Source organism: Belonocnema kinseyi, chromosome 10 (assembly GCF_010883055.1).
Source record: "Belonocnema kinseyi isolate 2016_QV_RU_SX_M_011 chromosome 10, B_treatae_v1, whole genome shotgun sequence".
NCBI lineage: Eukaryota > Metazoa > Arthropoda > Insecta > Hymenoptera > Cynipidae > Belonocnema > Belonocnema kinseyi.
Window position 1 is genome coordinate 100,366,513 of NC_046666.1, and position 26,483 is coordinate 100,392,995.

Consider the following 26,483-nt stretch of genomic DNA (forward strand, 5'->3'; position numbering starts at 1 on the left):
GCCGTGACGTAGCATCGACTGCGTCTGCGCAGGAATGCTCTAGTCAAATGAGAATCTCGGACTGCGCAACTCAAACGAACTTCACTGGCCAACTACCTTAATCTAAATTTCCGTCTCAATATAGAGGGGCTGAAGCCTTAAATTTTTTGCATCATGAGTACTCGTTCGAAATCTTCAACAAACGGATGGTCGAAGTATCCCGCAGAGGGCTTTTTTCGCGTGACAGGATGGAGTCAATCGTGTGTAAATTTTACCGTAGAAATCGTAACCTCATTATGAGTCTAGATATTTAAATGTCAGCTGCACCGCATGCCATGCGCATCGTGAGTAGCTTTGACATCTTTAGGACGGTCCACTTTTTACTGGAATCATATATATATATTCACAGACATAATACAGAATTAAGAGTGCTTTGCTATGTACCTTGTATGCTTCAAAGGAGACTTCAATTCAATGAAAAGTACCGTATGTATGACGGAACTAAAATTTCTCAGCAGCGACTCTTATCGCGCATTCCAGGACTAACATTAACAGAATTCTCCTTGATTTCGAAATAAATAACTATATTCTCCATAGAGGTCTTGTCCCTGATTGAGGGAAAACAGCAAACACCAGAAGGAGATCTGAAATGAGTGCTCTCAGGAGTTCTAGGTATTAAATGATACACGTACGCTTTTAAACAGAGGGCAGAATGACTTATGGATAAAATGTAGAAGGTTGACGTAGGGAAAATTGGTTTCATAAACCACCGCTGGGTGCCATTCTACGGAATGAAACCCATGCTTTAAACTGCATTATCAACATCATAATATATCATTATTGCCTCAGGAACAGCCAGGGAATTGGTTCGCCTTTCCTCAAAGAGCCTTGCATGCGAGGGTGAGGCTAGTTACTACCCTGGCTTCGGGGGCTGACTCTTAGAGTTTTTTTTTTGTAACAGAACGGCATTCAGGATGTAACATAATACTAAGTCACTCAAGTCAATAGCGCTGAAATCACCTATCTCACCCTCGTGAGACATGCTTCTAGAAAAAAGGCAGTCTCGCCGTTTGGCTGTTTTCCCAGCAGCAAGTAACAATCCCTAGAATGAAACCTGTTCCTGGCGGAACTCTGCTGTACTTATTGTGGAAGACTGTTACCATACTTAATGGAATGGAAATTCTCCGTACCAATTCATTCTTTTAACCCTAAATAAAATAGCTTTTTTCATAGTTACTACATTTAGCTGTGAAAAGAATAATGCGTCTTGTATTGTTTACCTTACCTGTTAAAAGCACGCCATCGCCTGCACAGCATGATGTACGCTTTCAACTGAATGTACATAAATACAAATCCTCCTGTAGTACCTATGACAACTACGATCACTTTCGTCCAGAATGACCAGTCCACAATTCCTTTGCGTGCTTCTTCTACCGATCGCTCAACAAGTACGTACAAAGACCAAACAACACATAGTGCTGCTATTGCATGGAATATAGCTACTGACCACAACTTCCGCACCTCAACTGCTGACATTTCCAGTTTTTCCCACTGAAACATAAAATTTAAAATAATGAACTGAAGTTAAGAAAAATTACATTACATATTTTTTTGGTGTATTTTCATAATTACACCGGTTAGAATACTGAGAGTATTTATATATTTATATCCTTTGACTTAGAAAATTTTGATGCGGTGGAATTAATCCTGTATCTCATATGAATTATTGTAGGTCGTTAGAAAATATGTTTGCCTTCGAATGATTAGGCCACGATAATTTATATTAATTGCCTTCTACTGATAAGGCTATCAGCATTTATAATAATCACTGGGTCACGGTGTATAGCCGAAGCAGACTGATGCGAGTGGAGCTCGTGGATAAGGCGCCTAAAGGTGTAGAGGTAAGTTTAGGGGGTGCTTTTCGCACACGCATCCCCACTACTCAAATGCTGGCTTGTGGCTTTGCTACAATCGTCCGTCCTGTAAAATTCAGCTTTGACGCATTATGCCCCTTTCTTCCCAGACGGTCACATATATAAAAAAAGAATCTGAAAGATTTTCAAACATTTATTTTTTTGTCAGAATTAAATTTTTTTCGGCAAACTTAATTATTTAAACAAATACATGAGGGTTATTTCAAATTAACTTAGGAATTATTGTACCCAGCTTACTTCACAGGACTGGTGCTTAAAATATTATATTTGGCATAACTTTTAAGTAAACTGTGCATAAATGAATTGATTTGTACCCTGTTCCAATTAAAGAATAACTATCAGCGAGAAAATTCGAGTCCTCTGTTTCTGGCGTTAAAATAGTAAGTGAAGAAAAACTGGTACCTCAACGAATAATTACAGGCTTTAATTGCAGTGAACTTTAGAGCATAGCTTTTCAATGAAAAAATAATACGAAAACTCAGAAAAAATTCATGAATGTACCAATTACTGTTGAAAGATTTTAAAAATATTTCAAATTATTTTTCTAAAATAAATATACAACAATATCATTTTCAGTTATAATTAAGATAATAAATATATTTAAATTTGAGGCAGTTATTTATACTATCTGTAATTTTTTGCAATTTGCAGAAAGTTGCTCTAAAGTTCACCGTCGCTATAAATTATAAAATGTCTTTACTTTTTATTAGATTTTTATTTCTGGTTCTTTGGTATCAAGCTCATTAGGGGGGGGGGGGGGGGGGGGGGGGGGGGGGGGTAAAGGTTTGCACTTTCAAAAAATTGATTTTTTGTTTGTCTTTTCTTATTGTTAAATATTTCAAGAATATATTCCCAATATTTTAAGTCGATCTGAGTGAAACTCTCGAAGCTGCGGGCTTCTAAAACTTTAAACGCGTTTTTCTCAAAACTACTTTTTCAAAGTCCGTGTTCACTGCCATTTCAAAACTATTTTAGCGATTCAATTCAAACTTGGTACACATTTTCTACATATAAAATACCTCCCCGCAACGTTTAGTCAAACATTTTTTTTTACATTAAGGGTGTTTTTCACCCTCAAAATTGTGGAATTTTTCGTGGAAAATAGCAGATTACACTTTAGATGACCACCAAACATTTTTAAATGCAAAAAAAAATAATCAGAGAACTTTGGGGAGAGGATTTGATGATATTTTGACTAAATATAAATGGTTTTTGATTTCCGATGGTATCCGACCGAGATACAGTGAACAAGGCGAATTGTTTTTTTTCAATACGGTTTCGGACAATCTATGCCCCCCCCCTCCCTCGTCTTAACGTACAGGCATAAGCCAGAGGACTCGAATTTTTTCGCTGGTAGTAGATTATTTTTCCTAGACATCCCACACTTATATTAAAATTTTATTTTATTTATGACTTAAAACTATTTAGGACTTTCGGAAATTTTGGTTAATAACTTAAATTCTTAGAATAATTTTACAAATATATTTATCTTTATCCCCAAAATTCGCACTAACTACGTCCATCGCAGCTTTTGACGTATATTTCGAGAATAAAATATTAAATTATTTGTAATTTTAATCCAAATTACCTTTAAAAAGTGCGGAGAAACGATTTCCGATGTTTTTGAACGATTTTGAAAGAAAGTCCTTCGAACCCCTAGGTTTATCATTTAATAAATAATATTTCTCTGAATAATGATTTTTTTTCTAACCTTGACTAAAATCATTATTTTTTTAGGGCCAATTTAGATAATTTAGTAACACAAAGCTTATTCAAGGAATGTGGTCAAAATTCGACTACGCCACTCTCAACTATGTTCACCTCTGTACAATGTTAGACTTTTTTTCTAAGAGAATTATTCGGAGGAATATTACTTTATCATCTAGTACTTAAAAACGTAAAGTATAAATCCAGCGCCACTACTTTCTGCACACCTTTCTGTTCTGCTGTGGTTGAATGTAAATGTTGTTTTCTCATTATCTATCAGCAATTTGCGAATAACTGGCTGAGTTACTACGCGTACTGCTGATAGCCAACCATAAAACAGAATTCCTATTCAACTACAGCTCTACAGTGCGCGAAGAACTTCTACTCAGTGTGCAAATCGGGCACTTCGCGTCTGCTAAGCAGGCATGGGGAATCACTCTTTCAACAAATATTTTAAAACTTGAAAAGATTTCCGTAAACTTATAAAATATTTTTATATAAGATATGCATTAATAAAGCCGTTTCTCATGCCTGTGGATCGAACCTGAATTTCCCCTTTTAAGCTCATAGGCATGTAATGACCATTATTTATCTATAAGCTGATATATAATGGACATTATACATCTTTGACTATATCATTTTTGACGGCATAGATATACTACATTGCTATTACATGACCATGACCTCAAAAAGTGACACTTAAGGTTCGATCCAAAGGCACGATAAAAAGCCATATCCATGCATTAGTTATATTAAATATCATAGAATAACTGGGCGCGCGCGCGAAGCGCGTATAAGTATTGCCTAAACGGTCGAAGTAAGGATTTGAACTGTTTAGACAATTATTATACGCGTTGCGCCGGACAAGCTCACAAAACGCATATGAATATTGTCTAAACATTTGAAGTCCGTACATCGACCGTTTGGACAATACTTGTACGCGTTTCGCGCGCTCGCCCGGTTGTTCGATCCGGGTGTTCGATTAATACAAGAAGGGTGGAAGGGCATAAGGCGGTAACTGTCAATTTTTTGAAAATATAGTTTTTTTGCTAGAAAATTCCCATTAAAAATGAAGAGTTTTGTGATCAAACTATTTTTTACGAAATTCACGAAAGGCATATATGTACTTCAATATCTGAAAAATTAACTCATAATTAGGTCAAGTTTAATTGGAATTTTTCTATTGAATTTTAAACTTAGATATTTATTTTAACTTGCGCCCACGAGGCGGGATTCTTTGAAGTGCGTTCACTTCAGCCCACGACGCGGGGTTCTGGAATTCCGAAAAGAATCAAAATAAAAACTGAACTCGACCTCATAAAATGAGAAAAATTTTCAAAAATGCCTAATTTTCCGGAAAACAGAAATCCTAACCGTAAGAATAAAAGTCGCACTGGAAAGCAATTTCAGAAAAAATAAGAAAGCAAATATTTACCGCGGATACATGTGCTTGTGTACAAGAATTGAGTTCCAAAACAGCTGAGGAACCTGAATTTGTGGACCGGAAAAATGCCTAATTTGTTAAAAAACAACCAGTGATCTATGTAGCTCCTACACCTTTGTATCCCGAACTAGAATTTTGGGAACTGAAAAATGACGCTATGTTTTCAGCCCTTTTCGACTCCCTTATTAGTCGAGTAGAAAGTGGTAGAAAAAAATCTCGAGTCGCGCAAATCAGCTAAATCAGCCTAAGTTAGGAACGAATTTTAAATACCATCAAGTGATCTGATGAGAGCAGAATGCCTTGACATTTTTGGCAAAGCCTGGTATTTGCCCCATCATTGACCGACTGGGTGGAAGCCAATCGCACGATGGGGGGATCTACAGCTCAAGGTGGGTTCGGAATCACCAGAACCTCGGTAAATCGGACCTTGATAAAATTACTGATACTTAGGTGCTTGAAGTCACTGCTTAAAATCTGCTCTGGAATTTTCAAAAACACAAAAAACCTAACTATCATCTGCCATACTGGATCCGCATTTTGAATCTTGAAAATACAACAAAAGATTTTCCATAATTCATGCCCGCGATATTGGATTCGCTATTCTGAATTTAAAAAATCCAACACCAGATTTCGATTCATCGACCCCAAAAACCTAAGTTTATCACCAAATTTAACCAAGGTCTGAAATTTTTTAATAATACATGTCCGCCGTATTAGATCCGCATTGTTAATTTTAGAAATCCAATATCAGATTTGAAATCAGCGACCCTAGAAGTCTATGTACCACTAATTTTATCCAGATATAACCTAATATTTCATATCAGCTGTATTGGATCCGCCATTTTGAATTTCGAAAATCCAACATCAGATTTTGATTTAGCGAGCCCAAAAACATTGGACCTACCAATTTAACGTAATTCTAAAGTGTTTTTGTCGAAAACATTTTTTGCACAAAATATTCTTTTTCGCCTGACTGCGAAGGTGTGAACATTATGCAAAACGCGAAGTATCAACATTCAAGTGACGGTTGACACTTTTCGCAAGGAACTGCAGATAGTTACCCTACTATATTAAAATTATATAATTGTATTAAATTATATTGATTTTATTTAATAATTTTAAAAAAATTTAATGTATTCAATTATACCATACTATAATAAGAACCAAGTTTCCTGTATATAATTATAAAGAGTGCATACATTATTTATGCTTTATATAAGTAAAGATCACTTCCTTGGCATAATCTTCAATTAATTATTTTAAATACATTTTTAGGGAAGAAACGTAGCAAAAAAAGACTATTGCAGTTTTTCGTAAATGATTCATATCTTTATTCAAATATACTTTCAAATATGATTTAAAACTTTAGAAGTTCTTTAATAAATATTATATACGTAACTCTTATTCCCTGATTAACCATGAATTATTTCTATTTTTTGATCATATGCATGACAAATTATTTTGTATAGTGCAATTTTTCTTACTTTTACTTGCGCATGGCGAGACCATGGTTGGTTGAATCATGTATCCGGCAGAATGTAGACTTCCCTGATTGATTATACGGGAGTAGCGGGGTCTGCCGGGCAGAAGCATAGTGTACGGCACATGATCTAAGAATACATGGTCTAGCAGAGCGATTTCCGAACTTTGTTCGCACTTTCTGGGCAGCGGCGGACTCGCCAACCTAAAATTTGTTCACAATACTGGAGCCTAAGAGAGACACTGGACGCTGGTCGTTCGGGCGCAATCGCTTGCTTTGCGCGACCTTCCCATTGTTAGAGAATTAGAGCCGGTTGAGAAAAATGAAAATTTGTTCGAGTATTAATAAATAGAAGCTAAAAAAAGAAATAATAAAATCGGATAATAACTTCATTTGCTATCGCACTTTTTTACATTCACAAGATTTGTAAATGTTTCTTTTAATAGCTCGGATATTAACTGATTTTTAAGAACTCTTTTTTATTTTTTTTTAAATTATATCATGCAATTTATTCAGCAAAATTTATTTCAGCAATTTATTTAGCCTACCGAGCTACTGGGCACGGGGTGGCATCTACTACCGTCGGGTAGGTACCCTGCCCGCAGTAGGACTTTGGGAAACGCTAGTCTAGCCACCAGCTCTCCCAATTTCGTCCCCAGTCGCATTCCACCGCACTCAGCCATCTTGTTTATCAGTGGCGTATCTAACGAAAATAGTCCCCATTGGAAACATTGAAAATTGTACGCTCCTGTGCAAAACACGTCTACCAAAATATCTTTGCCTCTAACACGAATTTTCCGTCTCTTTTCAATTTTAGTTTAATTTTAAAGTACGCCTTCTCACTATGTTCATTCATTCATGTACATTTTTATAAACAAGTATCATTTTTTGTATTTATAAAAACGTTTATATCATTGTATTGCATTGATATGTATATCATCTCATGGTAATAATAATAAATTCATTATTTCATACGGATATAAGATCTGAATAATTCACTTTGTGTACACTGAGAAGTTTTTCGTGCTCATTTACTTGCATGTATATGCGAATTATAAGTTTGGATATTCCCTGTATGAAGGGTTGCATTAAAAAGTATTGTAAAATTAATTCATCCAGTGGTAACGTGACAAATTTTGAATACTTCTGGATCCCCTTTATGTCCTCCCGTTTTGAATCTTCACTGCAGTATAAATTATCCCTTAGATTGAATCCCTTTCTGTACCCAGCAGCGACAATATTTTTCTGAATAATTTTCGCTAGTTAATTTACCGTTTTTAAAATAATAAACGGGAAGAAATTTCAGGGTAATAATTCACGGCACTGCTGATTTTATCACTCTTTGAGGCGAGAATTAAGACCTCAGAACCCTTGATTTTAAAGCATAGGCCTCAAAGAGTCAGGCAATAGGCCATGCTCCCTTGCTCTCAGGTCGCGAATTCTAATACGTCAAACGAAAACTGATTTTTTTTTTAAATTTATTTGAGGTTACGTTTCGCAAATCCGTTCAGCTTTAAAAGAGATTAGAATCTTATTAATTTCGCCGCCTAATGAAGATTAAAAAACGAAGGTCTGAGAAGGCATTCTTAGGGATTCAAAAGGTTGAATGCCTTTTAATGCAAACCTTCTTACCGGGTTATCATAATAACGGGGCAACATTATCGATTACTTGCATTTATTAATTTCTGCATTGTGATTAAAACAACATTCTTTTTTCTCTTTAGGCGATGATAGTTAATTTCACTTGCGTGAAGAAAATTCCTCAGGTGCATTAAGAGGTTATGTTATCCTTATTTCTCCATATTTATCCTACATTACAAGGATTATAAGTTATGCATTTTTAATAGTTTGTATTATATATAGCACAAATTGCATTATTTTCAAACTAATATCATTGATTTCTAAATTGTACAATTCCTTTATCGTTTACTTGAAATATTCGCCTATGGCATTTACTTCATTTCAAATATACTTTATTCTCGCGCGTTCACTTATCCAATATGGCCGGCTGTGTTTAAGTTGTGGTGAAGTCACAACTTCTTTACGCGACGTATGCGCAGTTATATATTCGCGTTTGATCTGAAGTACTTTTTTAAAACTATCCCAATATTCCTTTTCCTTAAAGGTCTCTCCACAATAGGGCGTGATAAGTCGACGCAGCATTAACGGAAGGTCGATGCAGCATTAGTGACGGACGCTGCTCGGTCTGACCGCGGTAATACCTTATCATACCAGTAAGCGCGATGTAAAACAGTAATTTTATAATTTCTCAAAGAAAACATGTTTTTGGGGTCAACAATTTTAATTTTATGATAAATTACACCTTCTATTTACATAGAGAGATTAATGCCGCTTTGGAAAATCAAATCTAATTTCTCATCTGGAAAAAATCGTGTGACAACTAACAAGGTCACCTGTCAGAAAGGTGTTTTTCAGGGCGACACCATGAGCCCTATCCTCTTTTGCTCCACATTAGTGTCACTATCTCTAGCACTTCGCCAGTCAGAAGTGTACCTTTGTGGCAAACCAGCAAACCGAAAATACAAGGTCACTCATGTATTATAAATGGATAATCTTAAGATCTATGCTAAAACCAAAGAGCAATTACTTCTAGCTCTAGGAATTGTCGAACGATACACTAAGGAAATGGGAATGCAGTTTGGGATAAGCAAACAAACGTCTCATCCGGCAGATTTGGTCTTCCGAACTAACGGCGAGGAACAAAGCATCTGCAATGAAAATGATTCCTCTAGAATCAAACCAAAGGGCCTATGACAAAGCCACCGAACACGTCCTCGGGTTGCGGATAGAGGGTCCCTGTACCAAGGTTTCTGTTGAATATGGTTAAAAAAATGAATAGGCAGCCACGGGAAATAGTCCAGGGGTGGCCCCGAAGGAATTAACCCCCAAGCGGAGGTGTGAAAATAGTGCCAAAAGCTGAATGACACCTGGGTGAGTTGTCTAGAACGGTGACTCTGGGATATCGGGCGACCTCTCAGAGTACGCAGCCTTATCCTTGCATGCGGGGCTCTACCAGGATGGACGAACCCCTTTCCATAGCTTCTCGTGGGAAAAACAATGACAACACCAGACATAGTTGTAGTAAGTGCGGTTCAAAACAACAGAACGCGCAGGGCTCCCGACAATGGGTCGGCCAACAATGCCGACCAATCTAGAGCTGGGGGAGTCAATGAAAATGGATTCAATGCGATGGATCGGCGGGATCTCGTGACCTTTGTGTGGACGGAGCGACTGAATCACGACTTGCTAGACTGCTACGATGCGAGTATGGCCCGTGAACGGGGTTACATGGCACGGCTGCATGCTCTGTGGTGCGAGTAACACCCGGAGCTATCGCACCTTTCGCAGCAACGTCTGCGAAACCATGCTGAACTACTCCGTAAAAGGGGCTATGTAAGCGGAACGCCTATTCTACCGCAGCCAGAACAAGCCGGCAACAATAAAAGAGAGGCGACACTAAGATCAACCGGGGGCAGGCATCCCATAGAGGAAGCGCGATGCTTTATGACCCGGAGAAACATCAACACCCAGATTTCTCTCAAGCCTAAAGACCTGACTAAAATGGATGACGAGCTTCGTGGACATTTTTTCGAAGGATTCGACCTCTAAACTATCAATTGTTGCATGTGTAATGCAGCGAGAGCTTTGGCCGATGCAAACCGTAAAACGGTTGACCATAAGACCAAAAGACGAATGCATCAACTCGTCATAAAAATAGGCTGGGCAAAACAGTACGCGTCCCGCATTCAGTGTGTAATTGACTACATTACGTGTGGCAAGAATTTTACCGCCAAGGTTCGAAAGTTTGTGCGCGAACTCCAGATTCCTTATCACACCCTTAACAAGTCAAAGCTGCTGACCATCAGGCAGCATATTGTTGAGAGGATACGGATACTATCTCACGCTAAGAGAAGTATAGAGCGGAGAGAGAGGTGGGTCAGAGAAAATCAACCGTTTCTCTCTGACCCATCTCGACTCTTCCAAGACCCTTCAGTTAGTGTCGACCATTCGCCATTCGAGGTTGAAGTATTTTGGAGAGAAGTCTAAGAAGTGCACCATAGACTGGCCGAAGACTTAGATAAAATAAATAGCTTGAAGGAGCTGTGTGAAACTCTCATAACACCGAATGAAGAATGCCCACCCATCACTACCGAGGAGGTGAAAAAATTATTTAGAGGGATGATGAACTATTCCGCTGCGGGACCAGATGGTATCAAGACCTTCTGATGGAAGAAGTTTCCTTCAGCCCATCAGCATTTGGCCCGTATTTTCACCTCATATTTAAAGTCGGAAGAGCCAATTCCGGAGTGTTTGGTGGAAGGGCACACAATACTCCTGCCGAAAATAGGCAAGTTAGCTGACCCGAAGAATTACAGGCCAATCACTTGTCTGAACACACTGTATAAGATATTCACAGCTATCCTAAATGATAGGATTGTTCGGGCAATTGAACCTGTGTGGCAAGAAATGTATGAACAACGAGGCTCAAAGAAAGGCGTAGCGGGATGTCGGGAGAACCTGCTCATCGATAGATGTGTCTGCAGAGATGCAGCATTTTACCAGCGTGACCTATCGATGGCCTGGATTGATTATCGGAAAACTTTCGAATCGACCTCCCATACACTTATCATCTGTCTTTTGGAAAGCTTAAATGTTCATCTGCAAATCGTTCGTTACATAGAGAGATTGATGCCGCTTTGGAAAACCAGATTTACCATTTCATCTGGAAAAAATCGTGTGACAACTAACAAGGTCACCTTTCAGAGAGTTATCTTTCAGGGCGACACCATGAACCCACTCCTCTTTTGCCTTACATTATTGCCATTATCTCTAGCACTTCGCCATTCCGACGGGTACTTGTGCGGCAAACCTGCAGATCGAAAGTACAAGGTTACTCATGTATTTTACATGGATGATCTTAATATCTATGCTAAAAACAAAGAGCAACTACATCTAGCTGTAGGGATTGCCGATCGATATACTAAGGAAATAGGAATGCAATTTGGGTTATACAAATGCACCAAGGTTTATTTGAAGCGAGGAAAATTTAATGGCATCTCTGAAGATCCTGAGTTCGTCGATAGAAGCGCTATACGACACCTTTGCGCTAGAGAGACTTATACATACCTGGGCGTGCAACAGAGCCGCATTCAGGATGTGACATCTATAAAGGATACTCTCCGAAGCAGATACAAACTTCTCATCCGTCAGATTTGGTCTTCCAAGCTGTCGGCGAGGAACAAAGTATCTGCAACGAACATGCTTGCCGTCCCGGTACTACTCTATTCATTTGAAATAAATCCATGGACGAAGAACGAGCTCAGATCCCTTGATATCGGGACAAGAAAGGTTATGCACATGAACAAGAGCATGCATCTTAAGTCATCCGTTCCGCGACTGTACATCTCACGCCGTCAAAGTGGTCGCACATAGAGTTGCAAATGGAAGAGACCTTCTTCTTAAAATGGTCAGGAATCACGAAGAAGTGGGCAAAGGAGCGTTTCTGTACAAAGCAGCGGAGGATGCTGCTGAAACACTCGGACTTAACTTCAGTATTAGGGGTGAGCAAAATGCATCAAATCTTATCTATCTCGAGTACTCACTCCTGAAAGCCCGGATTAAGAAAGCACAAGAGAAAAACTCTCGTGAACAGCTCCTCGATAAGAGGATGCACGGTATCTTCACAGAAACGTGAAGGATCAGTCAATGTCTTGTGAGCTAACGTTTGCTTTCCTTAAATCGCCCGGATTGAAGTCTGGTAAAGAGGGTTTAATTTTTGCATGCCAAGACGGTGTCATTTCCACCGTAACATACCGTCGCCACATTTTGAGCCAAGACATTCCTGATGATAGCTGCAGGGCGTGCCATGCAGACCCCGAGAATTTAGCTCACATACTATCTAGTTGTCCAACTCACGCGGGAACGACCTACATTTAAAGGCACAATGCAGCACTAAGAGTGCTTTATTACCATCTCTGTCACTCTTACGGCATTAACCTTAATATTGCTCCTCTGAATGCCCCTAGGGAAATCGAGTCAATTGTCGAGAATGGGAAGTGCAGCATATACTGGAACTTTATATTCTCGACAATTTTTTCTGTTGCTCACCCGAGGCCTGACATGGTTCTTCTTGACTTCGAGAAGCGAACCATGTGCCATATTTGTACCAGAATTGGCTTCAATTTTTTTATTAATCCTTGACAAATGATTAACCTTTTCACTTTGCTGATATTTTATCGTACGACGAGTCTATATTTATTTATGGCCTTATAAACAATGTATTTTTTATGAACACACCCTCCCCTGAAAGCCTCAATTTCCAAGTTATTAGCGATCACCTTTCTTTATATCCTTAATTTTACCATAAGGAATGTAATTACCTTGGGTAGCATTTTTGATTTCTGACACTTATTGTTTATAACTACTGTTATTAACAAAAACAACCAATTACGAAAATCTATTTTTTCTTAATTCTTTTAATTAATCCATGGCACAAAATAAAACTCTTCACTCTCGAGATATTTTTTCGTCAGATATCGAAAATGGTACCCAACATAATTACATTATTTACGGTAAAATTAAAGAAATAAAAAAGGGTGATTGCTTAAAAATTGTGGCTTTCAGGGGATGGTGTGCTTATTAAAAATATATTGTTTATAAGGACATAAATAAATAATAGCTCGTCGTGAGAGAGAATATTAAGAGAGTGAAAAGTTTAATCATGTGTCAAGGATTAATAAAACAAATTGAAGTCAATTCTAGTAATTGAAGGTCATTATTTATATCAATTTTTATACACAATTTAGAAAAAGAAATTATGAACAACAAATTATGTTAATAATGCTAGATAAAGCTTTCGCAACAATTTGAAGAAACATATGATACTGGTTAATCTGGATGATTGTTTAATAATAAATGATGGTACTAAACGGTTTCCTTTTAAAAATAACAACTTTTTAACAACAATTTCAGGAGAGAAATTTTTATTTGACCGGAAGATATCTTTTTTATTTTAAGAGATCTATCTTTGATATAGACAGTGTACAAGTTTTAAATTTCTTTGAATTATAGATTCTGAGGCAACACTGTGCAAATATGGTAATTTTGTTAAAAATCATTTGTTTATAAGGCTGTACATTGCAAACGGTTCGTCGTACAAAAAAAGTGCAAGACGCAAAACAGTTTTATTTTTTCTCAGCCATGTTAAAAATGATTTTATAAATTTTTTTGGTACAAAAAATAATGAAATTTTTAACAAAAATTGAACCATATTTCGAAAACCTAACCAAGATATTCGTAATTAGGGGCCTTTTTTGACCTTTTACCAAAGAGTAATCTCGGGGACCTATTAGTGCATACAGAAGTGTTAATGGCGACTGGATTAAGAGAGAGTAGCAAGCGAACGAGGCAGACCGGCGAGCGTGCAAAGGCTACAGAGAGCACATAGTTTGCATAGTACGAACGCGAAGGGGTTTTTCGAGAAGTGGCGACAACTACCGACCACGCGTAGAGAAGGGGAGAAGTCGGGGGATAATAAAAGCGTTAGAAACCAGTTAGATGAGGAAGGAAGTCTACAAGGCCTCGAGAAACTCATCAGAGACCTCAGAGAGAAAAGCCTGCAAAGGGTTTGACACAGCGAGGACGCACAGGGAAGAAGTCAGGGAGGAAGTGAAAAAACTGAGAATACTAGCTTTTGCTCCCATGGTGCATATACTATTTTTTAACACAAAAGGTGCAAAATTCGCGTTATTGAATGACTATAAAAAGGGAGAAAAGTACATAACCTCAAATTTACCTATCGCTCTATCTGTGTTTCTCATAATGTACTTCTTATGATTCAGCTGCCTTTCTCTCCCTATTATAAGGAGGGAGAGAAAGACTGGTTTTGCTCCCGTTTAAAGGCATCAAAAACGCGTATTTTGCGCCCTGAGTGTTAAAAAGAAATGGGAGGCATGGGATGCTATGTGGAAAGCCAAGAAAGAGGAGGTATTTAGGAAACTGTATAGCATAGAAAGTAAACAGATAGAGAGTGAGAAAGAAAGGAGAACTAAAAAGGAGAAACGTAAATCCATGTTAACGGAAATGGTAAGAGGAAACGGAAGCCCAGGAAACTCTATAGTCAACAAATCTCAAAAATAATCGTGTGAAGACAAAGCGATAGCATATTATTTAATATAAGTAGAATCTTATTATTTAGGTATTAAGTATTATTAAGGTATTATAAGTGGTTTTGTAACGTATTGCAAAGGGATCGGAGGCCCTCAAATCCGTAAAAGAAAGATAATAAATATATAAAACTAAGTTGTCAAAGAAATTGAGCAGTTGAATTATCAAGAGACGAAATTTTCTACAAAATAAGCTGTTGCATTTTCAACTATCTCACGGAAACTTATATGATGCTAGCTAGCCAGGGTCAAAGCATAAACTAAAATCTGCGCTAAATTATTCTAATTTTAATCTTTAGATTGCAAGTGACATCTTTGGAATCGCAAAAAACGCAGATTTCAAATATAATTTGCAAAATTAGATAGCAAAATCAAAACATGTTTATGTTTAGTATTTTATCACTCATTAGAACAAAGCAAGTAAAGAAAATAAGATATATGAACTTCGAGCAAAAGGATAGGTCAGCTTCTGATGCCACTTTTAGGTCGCCTTAAAAACTTGAGTAATTCTTGGTGAACTTTCGTTCTGAATTATCTCTTAAAAATATGAATAGGAAATTTTTTATTTTACTATTAAATATATCCTATTTTCAAACAATTTTCTTGTCTCTTATATTCTATTGCAAGATTATAAACATGGGAGAATTTAGAACATTTTTTATTATAAATAATGAAATATAAGAGAAATTTAAAAAAGACTTCAAAACCTTTAAACAATTTCCAAACAAAAAAGACATTGGAACATTGTAAGGCACTTCACATAAAGTAGCCAGATTTTTTAAACGTTACAAAAATCATTATAATTTTAAAAGATATTTATGAGTTTTGAAACTTTCAAGAGTTTATAGATATTTTAAAACTTGAAAAGATTTCCGAAACTATATAAAATATTTGTTAGTTTCTTCACAACTAGTAAAAGATTTCGATATCTTTTAAATTAACTCCAATTTATCCAAATATTCAGTAGAGCGATTTTCATTTGATCACGGTATACCTGCTCGACGTACCCTCTTGAGTCGACTTCCCTTTATGTCGCTGACTGACCGAGAGCGGTGTGTGGAGCATTGCCTGCGGGGGCCCCTTTGTCATAACGAGGAATAAGATCGAATAAAATACGGAACACAAAAATTTTATCATTTTGTAATCAACAATTCAAAAATTTTACATTCGAAATATAAGTTTATTTGTGATTCCAACGATATGTTACTTGTAATAAAAGGATTAAAATTAGAATAAGTTGTCACAGATTATATTATTATTATTATTATTATTATTATTATTATTATTATTATTATTATTATTAGATAACCTCCTGATATTTAAAAACATAGTAATAATAAATTGAAATAATACATATTAAAATAATTAGGTATATTTATTCATATTAAAATTTTAAATGAATACTTAAAATTTTATACTTTCAAGGAATTGGCAGCTGAAAATTAATGAACTTTACAACCTAACAGTTGAACGATTTTGTTGAAAGTTGATGTTGTTGTTGTTGAAGATTTATCATTTAAGTTGAAAATTGATGTTTTTGGTTAAAACACTGTTTTTTAAAACTTTTAATTAATCCTTTTTGGTTGAAAACTATCTTTACACGTATAACTTTCTTCTACGTAATTAGGTAAACATTCATGTATTCTGTTGAAAATTCCTTATTTGTTGTTGTTGAAAATATTAATTTTTTTAAATTGGAAATTCAACTATACCATTTTCTATTGAAAAATGTATTCTTGTTTTTTGTCAATTGAACTGTTTTTCGTTGAAAATTCGCCTTTTTGTAGGAAATGAATGTTTTTGGTGGAAAATTCCACATTTATATGTTTTCCAGAGACAAAGTTGCTACAAAATTCAACATTTGAATTTACAACAGATAAATTTTCTACAAATTTCAACAGTGGAATTTTTAAAAGTCAGGTTTTTTACACAATTCAACAGTTGAACTTTCAGCACACGAATTTTCTACAAAATAAACTGTTACAGTTTTAATTATACAACTAATTCTATTTTCGTAATTTTGAGCTCACAGCTATTCAGCCATTCATTCTAATAACCGAGTACTCTTACAACAAAAAAAGACCATAAAAGGAGGAAATTTTCCAAAATTGATTAGGTACAACCATGCATACGGACTATAGGCAAATATGTAGAAGGTTCGTACTTAATTCTAGAAGAATGCTTTATAGGTTTTCCCCGAACTTCAATGAGGGGTTGAAACTTTAAAAGCCTTACGTTATTTTGGGTCGTTTCGTAGTAGGTATCTTAAATATCTGGTTCACACATATATCTTTTTAAATTAAGACTATGTTTTGTGCAACAGTTTGCAGTTTAATATTTAGGAACTTTCAATTTTGTATATTACATTAAAATATATAGTACTTGTATTACTGTTTTCTTCAATTTTATTTGAATAATTGTACACTTTAAGGCAATGTTGTGTGTGTATATATTAGTTATGTTTTTTTAAACTATGCGATTATAATTTCAAGGCAAAAGAGCCACCATTCATTTAAATCGTACAATTAAAAATAATACTTTAAAAAGCTATGAATGAAAAGTTTATAACATTTTGAAATAATCAAGCATTTTTATCAAATTAATCTTTTGTCCGATAAACAACGCCACTATATAAACATTGAAGTTCTTGAAAGTATTATTTAAATTTTTTCAAATATATGTGTCCTACCTTAAATTTCGTTTTAAAACAATATAAATCAGTAAAAAAATATATGTATATTACCTACAAAAAGTATATTTTAATTAATACAATCTGTAACTGATAAACATATATCATAATAGTTAATTCATAATGTTTTGGAGCAAAATTTAAGGTATTATAATTGATCATATACTATACCGGTCAAAAGATTAAGTTCGCATATTTTTTAAGAATTGATTAAGTACCATTAATTTTAATAATGCCAGTATTAAAATTGTTTGTTTCTAAAGAGTTGAATGCTCTCAAAATTCTTTATGAAATGAACCCAAGATAAGGCAAATTTCCCTGTTTCCTAGGTGGATATTGCAAAAATAGAGTAAATTTCTATCGTTTTCCTCAATTTTAGGTAGTATTCAAAACATTGAAATTTTTTAATGTGCTAGGGTTTATTTTAAAGCTATTCTTCCACAGTATCGCAACAGCTTATGGGCATAAATCTGTAAATTTTTGTATAATAGTGCAAGAACTTAAAGTTGTAACAAAAGACTTGAAGGAATTTCAATATTCTTTGCAATAAGAAAAGTATTTTTGTCAATATATGAATCAGAAAAATACTCCCTCAAAATATTGCATCATAGTAAAGGCGCCTCTGCAGTTTTGCAGAGGGGCATGGCTGTGAGGCACACAGGTAACTAACTAATCCAGGAACCCTGGTTAATTCGAGATAACATTAGGGGCTTAGCAGGGGCTGGTTTTGGTTACAGGGACCCTCAGGCGGCCAATCCAAGGGCATGCATACTGGCGAAGGGAGTCAACGTCCCGCTGCTTGAGCTATGTCCCAGAGACCTGGTGGTGGTGATCACGGATCTTAAGGGAATAGGAAGGCTTGCCATGTGATCGGCTTACTTTCCATATGACAGCGACACCAATTCAACAGTAAAGGTACGTACGCTGGTGGAATACTGCAAGGTAAGGAGTCTTCCTCTTCTGTTGGGATGCGACTCTAACTCCCACCATACTTTGTCGGGTAGCACGAGCATCAACTCAAGAGGTAATGGCTTATTGGAATACCTAATGACCACTGATTTAGATATTCTTAATACGGGGAACTACCCGACGTTTCGTAATTCGGTCAGGGATGAAGTCATTGACATCACTCTCTGTACCGGTAGTTTTACAACAAAGACCAAGAGGTGGAGTCTCAGATGAACCCACTCTCTCAGATCACTCACTGACAGAGTTCGTGTTGGAATCCGCTATACCCACCGGCCCTCAATGGGTCAGAAATCAAAGAAGAATGGATTGGGGTCAATTTTCAACAGAATTAAGAAGTGCACTCTCAGGGATGCCCAGGTCAATTAGAGACGTGGATACCCTGGAGATGGAGGCCCAGATTTTCACGCAAGCCATCAAATCCACTTATAAAAGTAATGGTCGGCCTTTAAAAGTCCGAAAGGCTGGAGAGACACACTGGTGGAACGCGAAACTCGAAGAGATTTTCAAGCAAACCAGAGAGAGGTTCAGACGTGCCAGTTCTGGCAAAAGGAAGGAACTATGGACTTCACTCACATCGACGAGGAATGAGTATAGGAGTGCAATACGTAAGGCAAAGCATGAAAGCTGGACCAACTTCTGCACTGATATCGAGAAAGGAGCAGAGGCGGCCAGACTGGACAAGCTGCTTTCTCGAAATCCGGATCCTATTCTCGGGACACTAAAATTACCCGGCGGGGGATACTCAGAGCCTGACGGGGATACCTTGGCTCACCTGATCTTGGCACATCTTCCGGGCTTCACAGAGGCTTGTAAGGACTGAAGGATTCAGGGGCCCTCTGACACTGGCTGGGGTCACAATCTCGTTGGCTAGCCGCCGTTTCGGGCCCAGTTGGACCACAGGCGGCTTTGATTGCCGGAAAAAGCACCTTTTTTGGACAAAAATCGATCGACAGTGCAATTCTTATCAGATTTTGATGTTTTTTTTTAGAATTGACCGTAAGGCTTCCAGTTATAACAAGTAACTGCGGATATTTTAATTCGACTCAACGTAAATTTTTTATTGAACAACAAAGTTTCAACTTTTTGTTGCTAAACTTTTCCGTGACACCATTTTTTCTAAGACTTTCAAATTCATTAAAAAAGTTCATAAATCAATTAAATAAGTAACTAAAAATAATTTCCAGTGGATTAGAGTAACTACAAAAATTGTTAATAAGTTTCTAAACAAATTAATTCACAAAAGACATTTTATCGTGATTCGCAATGATTAGCTAATTTTAACCCATAGCTTTTGTATAAAGTATCACAGATAATGATGTGCTTTTACAATAAGTTAGGGATAGATAATAATTGCCAATTATTTAAACAATTTTTATAAACAAATGCACATTTTGACCATTTTTTCATGAATAGCTCTGATTTTTTTGCGGAATCAATGCAAAATGTCTTGCAAAAGACTCTTTGCTGACATATTTTTAATAGTGACAGAAACTGGTAATTATTTTTTTAAAATTTATGAACAAATGCACATTCTTAACATTCTTTTTAATAGGCTAGATCTTTTTGCAGAATGAACTGAAAATGTCTTGGCAAAGACTGCTTGCAAATAAATCTTTCTTGAAATAAAATAAAATAAATGAAGCAAACAAAATCAGGAACGACTTGAAGTTGCTGCAGCTACAAATAAATTGTTTTTGGTATCAACTATACCTAAAAACAGTTGAATGTAACAGGAGCAGCTTCTAGTCGTTGTTGATTTGTTTTTCTGCATTTGTTTTATTTTGCTTCATGGAAGACGTTCACAAATAGACTGCGTGTTTCTACGGAGATATTGAGGGAATTCTTCGAAGTATTTTTTAACATGGAATACAGAATAAAAAATCAGCACTTATGTGACATCATTTGGAATAGCGATCCACAATCAAAATTTAACAAAGCAGATTTGATTTTGGATAATATTAATGCTACGTCTTCTCTTGATGAAAGTCAGTTAACGGTTATAAGAAAAAAAATTTGTGACTCATTTATGCCTTTGTATAATAGAAAATGGAAAAGTGTCTGTAGGAAAAAAGCATTGTTTGTTCAAAAGTATGCTGCATTCTTAGAAGCAGAGTTCAAGGTACCTTTTCCTTGCCCACCTATCCAAACAAAAGGTTTAACTAATGTTCTAAAGAGAAGAAGACCACGATTATAGTTTGAAGATGGATCCGAAAAGACAAAGAAAAGGCGCGTCCAAGAACTTGCTGCAAATTATAGCAAGGAAGAATTATCCAAAGCACTTTCATTAGGTCAAAAATGAGTCCGATAGCGAATCTGGGACGCAGTTTCGTAAGGAAGATGATGACGAGGATAAATTGCAAAGAATCTTAGCGATGTACGTGGATTTAGGTCTGTCGAAGAGGAAATACGAATAGCTAAAAAAGTACAATGAAGAAAAATCTGGCAATCTATTCATCTTCGCCGTATTTGAAGATCTCCGAAGCGAAAATAGCTTGTTATCCAGGAAACGGTAAGCATATAGAGACATCTAATTTAGAGCAAGTGTCCATTTCATAAGTTTACTGGGTCATACAGTTAAGCGAATCTTGTTGCAAATGGAAAATGATGATCTCGCTAATCTTTTTGGTAGAAAACTAGTGCTCTTTGGAAAGTGGGGTATGGACAGTGCTTCTGCGCATCAGATGACACGGAAAAAGTGGTCAAAGAAGAGTGATGATGTGGATGCAAACGATGAATCTTATAACAGTGATTCTGAGAGTGAAGAAAACATCAGCTATTACAAGAGTCTTTTCACGGATAAATATTTCTTTTTGATTTCCTTCGTCCCTCTTCAATTAAAAGCAGATGATGATATTATTTGGACGAACAAAACACCTTCATCTGTCAATTTCTGTAGGACAATTAAATTTAATTTCCTTAAAGAAACTGATTCTCTTGCAAAGAAATAGTACAACTATCACATAAAGCTGCTGGAAAAAGTTCGTACCTATTCCATTGGTGTCAGTGGAATGAGTTTTGATATCAGCTTTATAGCAATATTTGTGGAGTTGGATCAAAACATGTTAAAAACTTACCATATGTAGCTAAAATTCCATGCAATGAGGCACATTATAAATTTGGTCTCTCGACGTTACATGCCTGAATTCGTGTTCTGGAATATTTGTTACATGTTTCCTACAATATGGATTTTAATCAGTTTTCCGCAAGAAAAAAGGAAGAAAAGGAAATGAAAAAACCAAGAAAGGAACGTATTCAGATACAATTGATATCCAAACTGGATTTAACAGTTGATGTGGTGAAGCAGGGTTATGGAACAACAAATACCGGAAATGTTGCCCGTTCCTTTTTGGGAAAAGCTAAATCGGTTGCTAAAATAACCGGTTTGGAACAAGATCTGATCACCAGATTCCACGATATATTACAAGTTATAACGTGCGGAAGGATAGTTAATTGTGCGAAATTGAAGACTTACTGTTTGGAAACCGCTGATCTTTGCATAAATCTTTATCCTTGGTATAAAATGCCACCATCAGTACATAATCTGCTTATTCACGGAAGTGATATAATTCAATCTTTTGAGCTACCAATTGGTTGGTATTCAGAAGAGTCGCAAGAGGAAAACAATAAGATCTTTAGAAAAGTTAGAGCTAATAACAGCAGAATGTCTGACAGACAAATGACAAACCTAGATGTTCTTCATCATCTTCTGCTCCATTCGGACCCTTTGATAGGCAGTTATAGAAAAGTAGAATCCAGGAAGACGAAACCTCTGTCAGAAATGGCTGAAAGCATGACAGTTTCCAAGGAGTGAGCTCGATTCTTACTTACTGAAGCACAAATGCCTACCTAAAAACGACCCTTTTCAGGGCCACATGAGTAAAAAATGGCTGAAAGTATCACAATCTTCAATGAGTGAGCTCGATTCTTACTTGCTGAAGCACGAATGCCTACCTGAAAACGGCCCTTTTCAGGTCCACATAAGTCAAAAATGGCTGAGAGTATCACAATCTTCAATAAGTGAGCTCGATTTTCACTCACTGAAGCACGAATGGCTATAAACAATATGACACCAGGGATTCTTTTGCAAGACATTTCAAATTGATTCCGCAAAAAAATCAAGCCTATACATGAAAAAATGGTCAAAATGTGCAATTGTTTATAAAAATTGTTTAAATAATTATCAGTTTTTGTCACTATTAAAAATATAATAACAAAGAGTCTTTTGCAAGACATTTCGAATTGATTCCACGAAAAAAATCAAGCCTATACATGAAAAAATGGTCAAAATGTGCATTTGTTTATGAACATTGTTTAAATAATCAACACTTTTCGATTACTATAAAAAATATTAAAGCAAGATGTCTTTGGTAAGACATTTCAAGTTGATTCCGCAAAAAAATCAATCATATTAATGACAAAATGGTCCAAATGTGCATTTGTTTATAAAAATTGTTTAAATAATTGGCAATTATTATCTATTCTTAACTTATTGTAAGCGCACAACATTATCTGTGATACTCTTTTACACAAAAGCTATGGGTTAAAATGAGCTAATCATTGCGAATCACGAAAAAATGACTTTTGTGAATTAATTTGTTTATAAAATTATTAACAATTTTTGTAGTTACTCTAATCCACTGGAAATTATTTTTAGTTACTTATTGAATTGATTTATGAACTTTTTTAATGAATTTGAAAGTCTTAGAAAAAATGGTATCACGAAAAAGTTTAGCAACAAAAAGTTGTAACTTTGTTGTTAAATAAAAAATTTACGTTAAGTCGAATTGAAATATCTGCAGTTACTTGTTATAACTGGAATCCTTACGGTCATTTCTAAAAAAAACATCAAAATCTGATAAGAATTGCACTGTCGGTCGATTTTTGTCCAAAAAAGGTGCTTTTTCCGGCAATCAAAGCCGCCTGTGGTCCAACTGTGCCCGAAACGGCGGCTAGCCAACGAGATTGTGACCCCAGCCAGTGTCAGGTGGGCCCTGAATTCTTCAGTCCTTACAAGTCTCACGGCTCGGATGCTTTATATCCAGTCCTCTCACAGTGGGCTGGTGAGATCATCATTGGGCCGTTTCTGAGACTTACTAGGGCTAGTCTGACGTTGAGTTATGCTGAAAGTTAAACCTTCATCCAACGAAAGAAATACTTAAACTTGGGAGGAATGAAGTCAAATGTCTAACAGAAATGTTTACAGGACATGGAAACCTCCAATACCACAGACATAAGATAGGGCTTGAAGAAAGTCCCCGCAGTTGTCTGTGCGGAAAGAATAATGGGACTTCCACTCATATCCTCTGTCATTGCCCTGCGATTGCGGGGAAACGTGTAACACTCACAAGGAGCTGCTGCATCAGTGAGTCTGAAATATCAGCCAACAGCGTAGCCGCGATCCTTTCTGTATGGAGAGGGTTTTGGGGCCACGCTTAAGGCTTATAAGGGGACAGGGTTTTCCATGCCAAATAGGCTTATAACGAAGGGGAAAGGGACTAAGTAGAACACCAAAACCCATCAATAAAAAATGGAGAATATAATAAAGATTTTAATACGCTTGTCGCTTCCCGAGGATCGTCAGGGCGCCCCTGGAGCCACAGCTGGGGGCCACAGCATGCGGGACGGTGGCGATGGTAAGCTGCGAGACGGTCAGGCAGATCTCACTAATCAAACAGCTGGCCAGCAAGAAAATCTGCGACAAACGGTAAGTAGTGGAACATCAACTGTGCCTGCTGAGGCTGCTTGGCTAGCGCTAGCTATTTGCAGCCAACCACGTCGACAGAAATACCGTGGGAGAGCATCAATTGGGATACCACAATGAAAGAGGAATTGGTGCGTCTCTATTACGAAAAAAACGAAGTTTGAAACAAAAATGGAAAAAGGATACAATTTAAGAACAAAATTTGCTGCAAAGTATCATAATATACAAAAAGTCGTGGATGACCTTATACAACCAGAGGCAGAAGCAGAGGTGCAGCAATCAAAAAAGCGACGAAAATTGACATACCATATGATCAGAGATGTTATGCGCCTTTATTTTTTGACAGAGAAAAGTGGGCAAAGTGTGAGGAGAGAACATCATAGACTCTTCTTACTAAAATACCCAGAGCTAGCCACAAAAATAAATGAGCAGAATCTGGCAGATCAAAAACGCTTAATATCTGTAAGCAGACTGCTCTCGGCTGTTGAAATAGCTGCTATCAAAATGGAAGTGGAACGGCAGCTTCCTATTGATCAGCTCGCCTTGGAAGATGTGGATAACGAAGACTTGATTGATGCTGAAGGCATAAGTGCTAGGGACTATGAACATCATGCACCAGATCTATTAGAACCCCATGCGGATATTACTAACGATGATGTAGATAGGGAAATCTCAGAAGAACTACAGCACCTGGAAAGGAATTTTGGTCTATGCTTTACTAGAGTTCAGATATGTGGAAGCAACACTGAGGCATTCTCTGCCCAAAATGAACATCACAAATCTTCTGCATACACTAATAGCACATCTCGACAGTAAGGTTTTACTTACGTATTTGAACGTAGCACAAAATGCATTAGAGATGCAAACTCTTGCATACAGTGCAGCTGTAGCAACCGTTAGAACATTGGGCCGAAAAACTAGGCCTGCTAATGCAGTTTTTGTTCCAGCAAGGCATCGAGAGCCACCATGGAAGATCAGGTTGGATACCCTCGGCACATCGAGACAGTAACACCAGCAATATTCGATGAAATTTTAGACTCTCAACGACAGAGACTTGATGTTCTTACTGCCAGACTGCGTCGGTACAAGAAAAGTAATGCACGAAGGCAACAAAACCAAAACTTTGAGACAGATGAAAGAAGGTTCCATCGTGAACTGAGAGTAAAGCCAAATAACCACCAAGGCACCGAAGTCCCTCAATTGGAAGATATGACTAACTACTGGTCGGGCGTTTGGGGAAAAATGAAGAGATGCATATTGGGATGTTACTATCCAAACGGATCATTACATCCGGGCCCATCGACCTGACATCGTAATTCGAGAAAAAAAGGTGGAAGAGTCTACATCATCGACATTGCTTGTCCACTTAACCGGAATTTGCAGTCAACCTATGCAACCAAGATTCACAAGTATAGACAGTTATGGCATGAAGTAAATACCATATGGAGGAATGTGAATCATGCATCTATTTCCCATTGTGATTTCGGCTACAGGCAATGTGCACTGAACATCTTGAACATTTAGGAGTCAGTAGGGTATTGGCAGCAGCTCAGAAGGCGGTTATATTAAACACCTGTCGCATTGTAAGAAACTTTCTTGATCATCAGGAAGCGAGCGACTGAAAACCCGTGGAGTGGCAGATGGTAGCTCTAAGAAAGTATTAAGAGGTGACTGTTGTCACCTCCAACGCTCTTGGCCGCTCGTAATTGTATACCTACAACATCGTCGTAGGAGCTTTCAAACATCGTATTAAATTATTTGGATTAACTTCTAACATTCTAATCTCATCAGTCTTTTGACTTAGTCCGTGGCTATGATGTATAACCGGGTTTACCCGAGTAAAAGTTTAATAAAAACATATAATAATAATAATAATAATAATAATAGACTAATCTGCGTTTCCTATAACTCTTTACTATGATGCTTTTCAAATTGAGATAAATGATTAATTAGTTAAGCAATTTTCATAAACAACATAAGTGTCATAGCAAGGAGTTAGCTGAAAGAAATTCTTGGTCGATTCTGCATAAAAAAACGTGTTTGTTTTAAAATAGTGAAACTCTTATTAATTATTTTTATCCATATTATTAATACTTTACATAAATTTCAATATATATATATATAAATATATATAATTAAAAATTTGTCAAAAGGACAACCGCTAATGGGCCAAAGCTCTCGCTGCATTATACACACAATAATTGATAGCCCAGAGGTCGGATTCATCGGAAAAATGTCCACAAAGCTCGTCATCCATTTCAGCCAGATTTTTAGGCTTGAGAGAAACCTTGGTGTTGAAGTTTCTCCGGGTCGTAAAGCATCGCTCTTCATCTATTGGATGCCTGCCCGCGGTTGGTCTTAGTGTCGCCTCTCTTTCTTTGTTGCCGGCTTGTT

At 36.8% G+C, this 26,483-nt stretch overlaps 1 protein-coding gene across 10 annotated transcripts in view; it reads right to left on the bottom strand.

Annotated features, from left to right (window-relative positions):
* The window catches only part of LOC117181494 (E3 ubiquitin-protein ligase MARCH8), a 238,147-nt gene that overhangs the window by 119,160 nt on the left and 92,504 nt on the right, over positions 1-26,483 (bottom strand). For all 10 annotated transcript variants that reach the window (XR_004468131.1, XM_033374223.1, XM_033374229.1 and 7 more), the window contains one exon: positions 1,265-1,530. Coding sequence is in view for 9 of the 10 variants with exons in the window: in XM_033374223.1 (XP_033230114.1) it covers positions 1,265-1,530 (266 nt within the window). In the remaining variant the exon portion in view is untranslated. The remainder of the gene's footprint in view (positions 1-1,264; positions 1,531-26,483) is intronic.